Source organism: Tupaia chinensis, unplaced genomic scaffold (genome assembly GCF_000334495.1).
Source record: "Tupaia chinensis unplaced genomic scaffold, TupChi_1.0 Scaffold146140_1, whole genome shotgun sequence".
Lineage (NCBI taxonomy): Eukaryota > Metazoa > Chordata > Mammalia > Scandentia > Tupaiidae > Tupaia > Tupaia belangeri.
The window spans coordinates 4,427,861-4,435,207 of NW_006205995.1; the positions used below are offsets into that span (position 1 = coordinate 4,427,861).

At 37.0% G+C, this 7,347-nt stretch overlaps 1 protein-coding gene across 1 annotated transcript in view; it reads left to right on the forward strand.

The window, feature by feature from the left end:
• The window catches only part of CEP152 (centrosomal protein 152), a 95,260-nt gene that overhangs the window by 79,989 nt on the left and 7,924 nt on the right, over nucleotides 1-7,347 (forward strand). The window contains exons 22-24 of the mRNA XM_014584253.1: nucleotides 1-74; nucleotides 3,459-3,555; nucleotides 4,801-4,904. The exon at nucleotides 1-74 is cut by the window's left edge and continues 88 nt beyond it. Of these exons, the coding sequence (XP_014439739.1) occupies nucleotides 1-74; nucleotides 3,459-3,555; nucleotides 4,801-4,904 (275 nt within the window). The remainder of the gene's footprint in view (nucleotides 75-3,458; nucleotides 3,556-4,800; nucleotides 4,905-7,347) is intronic.

Sequence of the window (7,347 nt, forward strand, 5' to 3'; positions counted from 1 at the left end):
AAAACTGCAGAAGTGCTGTAGGCAACTCGAGCATTTAGAAAGGAAGCACAGAGCTGTAGTGGAAAAAATCGGAGGTTAGCATTTGGAGTAGCATTGCTACCAGCATAAATCTCTTTGATCCTTGTTGAGATGTTCAAATGTGAAATTTTACTTCATGTATGCTCTGATTCTCTTTTGGGATTAATAGAAGCTAATTTGGAGCTTGTTCTTACTAACCAAATTTTCATCACTAAACTCAAAAGAGGAAAATTTCAGTTCTGGTTAGAAGGTCACATTTCTTTCCTCCTTTCTTGACTAGACAGATGCTAAGGGCTCACTATGTGTCCAACAGTGTTGTGAGACTGGGCATGCAGCAGTGAGGAAACCAGACCAAGTTCCAGTCCCAGTGGAGATATAAATGACTGTGTTCCTTTCCTTCAGAATGCTTATGGTTAAGTGAGAGCAATTAAAACCATATTAATAAATGATCCAGCATTGAATGTATTAGAAGAAAGGAAGTTAACCCTCCCTCTCATTAGAGTGAAGGAAGGCTTGATAAGCTTTGAAAAATAGAGGTGTTTGGCAAAGGGAAGAGCAGCATTCTAGGCAACAGAAAAGGCCATAAACGAAGGCACATGGTTCAATCTGGCCTCTGTCCGGTCTGCTCATCACAGCACTGTCAGGGCAATCTGTCTGAAGGGATATCTTCTGCCGTTTCCCACTGCCCTGAAGGAGGAAGCTGTTGGGCTTGAACGGCTGCTCCCTTTCACCTTCCACCAGTCACTTAGACCTGTGCTCTGTTCTCTTTTTTTTTTTTTTTTTTTTAGGAGAGGATTTTGCTATAGGGCACGTGTGCTCGCTAGGAAGACACAGAGAGGCAGAGAGACAGAAAGCGAGAAATCACCCCCCAGGGGTGATGGCCATCCCGCAGTCTCTTCTCCTCCATTCTCCTCTTGGGATCTCGGGCACACACGCACACACGCCCGGCATGAATTTAAGCCACCGGGTCCGGGACTCAAACCACGGTCGACTCCATGGGAGTCCAGCGACATACCCATTACGTTAACTGCTGGTCCCGTGTTCTATTCTCCTTCAGTCTGAACTTTTTCGGATTCCTGCTCCAGTCTTGTTTTCTGTCACTGCTAACCCTAGGCCTGGACATCAGGCCAACTCCAGTATCTTGCCATGGCTGACGGGGTGAAATACAAATACTTAGTGTTGTTTAAAAGCTTTTCAGTCCTCCAGCCTTGTCTAACCCCCACCCTCTTACTCTCTTAGTAAAGCCGAAGCCTGAACATCTTTGTCTCTTGTCTCTGGGCCTCTTCTTCTTGTACGAGAACATCCTGATCTCATTGCCCGGCTAACTCCCACTCCTCTTTTTCCACAATACATTATGTCCTAAGGCTTTCCTAAACACCATAGACCTGATTATATCCTCCTGTTATACATTCTCCATAGCTCCTTTTTGTTTGTTTTTAAAATGTTTTTGGTGGTCGAAAGTCACTGGAGAAAGAGAAAATGTGAGAAGGCATGTCCCCAGGGGAGATGGTCATTACCACAGTCACTTCTCCATGATCCTCTTGGGATTTAGGACATACATGCTCACGTGTCTAGTGTTTTTCTTGCTTCTGGGTCTGGCACTCGAACCACACAGTCTGCCTTAAGAAATTTAACAGCTGTGATTCCCTTTGGGATTACTTAACTCTTTAGTAAAAGCCAGGAGAGTAAATAAGACACTTGTCTAACTATAGATACAAATATAATAATCTACTGTAAAATTTGAAGAAAGCCAAGAAAATTTGTTTATATAATAAAATGTCAAGGGAGGTTGGATATGTTTATTATTTATAAATAACAGTATATAGCACCATACCTTGGGTTCATAAAATAGTTATCTATATAGTGCTTTTTACTATAGGATATGTGCATTTGCAGGAGAGCGACAGAGGAGGGAAAGTGAGAAATCATCCCCTGAAGGGATAGCCACACCACAGTTCCTTCTCCATTCTCCTCTTGGGACCTTGAGCATGCACATACGCATGCCTGGTGTGATCTTCAAGTCACTAGGTCTGGGACTTGAACTGTAGAGTCGACCGTGTAGGATCCAGCCATCTTAACCACGTTGCCACTGGCTAACCCTACATAATGCTTTTTGAAGCTGATATCATCTATAATATCATATATATATTCAGACTCAGAGGTAATTCAGGAAAGTTGGTACTTCCCTTCAGACAGTGGACTGATTAAAAGAATCAGAGTTACAGCCCAGCACAGTGGCACAGGCAGTGGGGGTGCTGGAGGCGACGTGAGGCTCCAGGTTTCCTTCCCAGGTCTACCTGAGCATGCTGCATGTGCTTGTGATGTGCCTGCAGTCCTTGCTGACTGCAAGGATGGGAGAAGGATCATGGCGTGAAGATTCTGTTAAGGGTCTTTTTCTCTCTTTCATGGAGGAAAAAATAAATAAAATTTTAAAGGTGAATCAGAGTCAGAATTTAAGTCATTTAATAATTTTAATTTTTGTCTTAATATAAATCTATGAAGTGATAACTATATTGGGCATTGTGATCGATTCTTTTTGTTTCTTAAGTTTTTTCATTTTTGTTTCTTAAGTGTCTGCTTTCTTGCTAGCAGTTATTGGAAAGGTATGGAGTAATAGTAAGTGGTTTAAAATATATGTTATATCAATCACAGGAGGACTAAAGTGATTTCATTCCCTAACTATGGGGTGTGTTAAGTGGATGGCATAGTGGAAAACATGACGTACCATATTCACATTTATTGAATATTGGTATTGCTAGCCTTAAATAAGGTGTCGTGCTTTTATTATTTTACTTGTATTATAATCTGTAAGGTAAGTATTAGCATCCTCATTTTACATGTGTAAAAACTCAGGTTTAGAAAGGTGAAATAATTTGTCTACACTCATCCAACTGGTAAGAAGCAGAGCTAGGATTTAAACTGAAGACTCTTTGACTCTAATATTCATACGTTTTCACATAGAGGCAATCATTTCCTCTTGCTCCTTTTATAAGTTTAAAGAATTGAAAAGCTTACATTATTTCTGAAAATGGCACCTACTTAAGGTTAATACTCTTTTTAAAAATATTAAGGTACTTATTCAATGATCATTTCTATGAATATTGACTGTACCAGGAACCCTGGGGAATATGGAATTACAAAACCAAGTAGGTTTCTGCAGAGCTCCAATCTAGCTGGAAAAGAAGATACACACAGATAAAACAGCTGGAGATCAACTCCAGGACAGTGTGTAACCTAAAGTTAGATGAACATAGAGTGCAGACTTCAAGTGCGGAGAAAACAGGACGAGGGAATGGTTAGGCTAGTGTTTATTAGGGAATGAATGACACAGGACAGCAACTGGAAATCACACAGTTTCTTCTATAAACATTTGTGTTGGGAGCTTAAAAGAAAGAAAGACTGGGGAAAAAAACTAATTTTCTGTAAACTTACTTTTATAGAAGAGAATAATAAAGTTGTTGAAGAATTGTTAGAAGAAAACAACGACATGAAAAATCGATTAAAAGAACTGCAAGCACTTTGTAAAACACCACCAAGGTAGGCATTTACTATTTTAAAGAAATAATTTATTTCCAAGAATCTTTACATTTTTAAAAGTACTGATTTTTGTTTCTTTATATAGCAAAAAGTATAAAAAAGAAAAATATTTCCTTAACCCCTATCTCCAGAAGATAACTCTGTTAACATCTCGTTTTATGTCATTTAAGCCTCTTTATACACAAATGCCACATGCATGATGTGTTTTTAAAAACTGTGGTTATTGGGGACCAGCAGTTACCATAATGGCTATGTTGCTGGATTCCCACGTAGTCGACCGCAGTTCAAGTCCCGGACCCGGTGGCTTAAACTCACGCCAGGTACGTGTGCGTGTGTGCCCAAGATCCCAAGAGGAGAATGGAAGAGAAGGGATTGTGGCGTGGGCATCCCCCCTGGGGAGTGATTTCTCGCTTTCTGTTTCTCTGTCTTTCAGGCAAGTGCACACACCCTATAGCAAAAACCTCTCAAAAAACCCCAAAAAACAAAAAAACAAAACTGTGGTTTTTGTATAAATATTTTTGTAGCATTCATTATATTATTAGATAGGCATTTTTCCATGTTGTTAGACATTTCTACTATATGCTTTTCAATAGCTGCGTAAGTGTTCACCACATGAATTTACTATTGTTTAAGCAACTATCACATTGAAGTTGTTTTAATTTTCTTCTATTTTAAATAGCTACGTAGTAGAAATTCTTATATATGAAGCATTTTAGTACATCTTAGTTTATTCTATTAGAATATACGAATGCATATTGTTATGGTTTGGGTGATGGATTGTTCCCCAAAGTTTTATGTTTTGGAATTTGATGTTGGAAGGTGGTGAGGCTCAGAGGGTGGTGATTGTGTCATGGTGATTGCATCATGGTGGAAATAGTCTCATGCATAGATTAATGATGTCTTATGAGACACAGTGAGTTTTAGTTCTCATGGAAAGGGATTAGTTTTCCTGAGAGCTGGCTGCCATCAAAAAGAGAGTTGCCTGCAGCTCTCTTGTTCTCTGCACGTGCCTGCTGTCTTCTATGCTTTCATCAGCCATATTGTAGCCTGACCTGAGGCCAGACCTATGTCTTTGGACTTTCCAAGCACCAGAACTGTGAGTTGTTAAACTCCTGTTTCTTTATAAATCACCCAGTCTTAAATATCTCTGTTAGCAATGCAATAAATGGGCCAAGGTACACATCTAATTTTCAAATGAAGCTTTTCACTTACAATCTCTGTTTTTGCTGTCTGCTTTGTTATTAGGTCACTGTCGGAGGGGGCCGTTGAAAATGCTTGTTTGCCATGCAATAGGGAAGCCTTGGAAGAACTTCGTGGGCAGTACATTAAAGCTGTAAAAAAAATTAAGCGTAAGTTCCTAAAGAGATTCCTAAGATTTTAAATATGGATTAGGCCTTTTAGAGACTGAAAGATTGGAAAACATAAAAGTATTAAAAATTGTAATGGACACTAGAGACAAAGTGGAAAGAGAGTGTGAGAGGGGAAGAGCATAGGAAATTTGGGGGGGAAATGGAGTGGTAAGACACTTGTGGGACACAGATAAGGTCTATTATCTGTTGACGAGGATGTGTATGATATGTATGGTGGTCTCAGCTGGGCTGGACTGAGGTGTATATCATGCTGGGTAAAATCTCTTCACAATCTAAATGATATATAGTGATTTAATGTATGAATAATAATAAAAATTATATAAATAAAATTTAAAAAAAGAAAAGAAATGTAAAAAAAAAAAAAAAAGAAATAGTTTTCATTAAATATAAACTAAGAGTTTACCACCAGTAGTACAGTTAGGGAATTTTTCAAACTACCTTATTCTTCAATCATTAATACCTTTTCAAAATTATATAGTAATGATTATTTTACCCCCATAATATCTTTTAGAAGTGACATGTGAACAGAATTATTTTTATATTGTTGAATATAAATACAAGGATATTTAGTTTATAAGTAGGATACTTAACATTTAATAGTCTTGCAACTTAAATAACTTGTAGCAAAGAAAATGTCACTTGAGTTTTAATCAGCAATGATCCATTTACTGTGTGAAAAAGTAGAGTCTGAGGAAGGACATTTAGAAGAAAAATAGGCAAAACACTAATGGGACAAAGAAATGAAATGTGGTATTATCTATTGAAGATAATTTTACAGTTTCATCAACTGGACTAGGGAGAAATGTTCACATGTTGAAATATTCACTTTTTAAGCTAAATAACATGATTGAATATATAAAAGAAAATGAGATAAAAAATACTAAAAATAAAAATTAGCAATGACCACTTCCTACTATGAACTTTTAAGGACTATGGAAATGGATCTAGTTAGTGGTTTTCTGTTGTTTCTCAGTAAGATTTCTCACAGTTGTAAATTGTTTTTATCAAGTCCTTGTCATACCAAGTTGTACCACTGTACCCTGCAACAGTAGAGAATTATACTAGTGTATGTTTTCCCAGGAGGGACTACTTACAGGGTTTTAATCACAAAATTGCATAGAGTAGACCTATATCCCATTAGAATAACCAGTGTTTGTATAGGACAAACATATACCTATGTCTTAAAATTGGGTTCATTTTTAATTAAAAAAAAAAAAAGAACAGGAATGGTCTCAAAGGCCAGTAACTTGGCCAATTACTTGTAAGGTTCTATGGAAGTTGTTCAGTATCAATAAAAAGGATTTGCTTTTTAGTTGTTGCTAGCACAAATAAAGGGCATTTTACTGCAAAGAAAGCAAACTTTCATGAATAATCTGTTAATTTGGAAGTGAAATGTTAAACATCGATTCCATCCTAACAACTTGTGCATATGTATGTGCCGTGGTTAGCTACATTTCAGAAAGTTGGTAGGAGATTTTGTGTTGACATGTATTCCCTAAATTTTTGCCATTTCAAATAATGAAATTGTCTCCCAGTTAGTATATTTATATAAACATCTATTTTTCAGTTACTTACTGACATTAAGATGGAGATTCTTATATGAATTGGTATCATTAATATAATAGGGATGAAGTCCTGGCTTTAGTAATTTTTTAAATAAAAATTAGTCTTTACTAATAGTAGTCCCAATCAAAACCTTGTTGAGTTAAAGATTAAAAAAAGAAGGGTCACATGGTAGCACAGTGGTAAAATGTGATACTTGGTGAGGCAATCCCACATTGAAAGGTTTACAGTTCAAGTCTAGAGACCTCCTTTAGTACACTGGGCCCATGCTTGTCTGTGATCCAGGGTTGGCTAAAGGCTGGATATGGATCATGGCATTGACCCTTTTATTTATTTATTTATTTTATTTCCATTCATTCACTGTACATCATTATAGCATATAAAATGAGATTTTTCCATTCAGAATACACTGTATATTGGCTCCATCAAGCACATCAACATATGTGTTATTGTCAACAAATAATTTTCCATTTCTTTGTTTCCTGTATATTTTGCCTTTTTTCCCATCCTTGGTTCCCTATCTCACCCTCTGCCATCTCCCATCCTCCTCCCACACTGTGTCTGGTATCTATTGTTGCTTTCTATGCCTTCCTCATTTTATTGTTTCACTAAATATTTTAATAAATCTAAATATTTTCAATAGCAAGCACAGCTGATATATACATATCCATGAACACAAGTCTGACTTTAGGCATAAACCTCAGTGAGTAGAATGAACATACTATAAAGTAGCACCTAGCTAGGGCTATATAGCTTACTGCAGTCATCAAATGGGTATTTTTAATGCTTTTTTTTCCTTCTGAATTTTTTTTATTAATTTACATTCATTCCCTGAGCATCATCACAACATACTAAATGT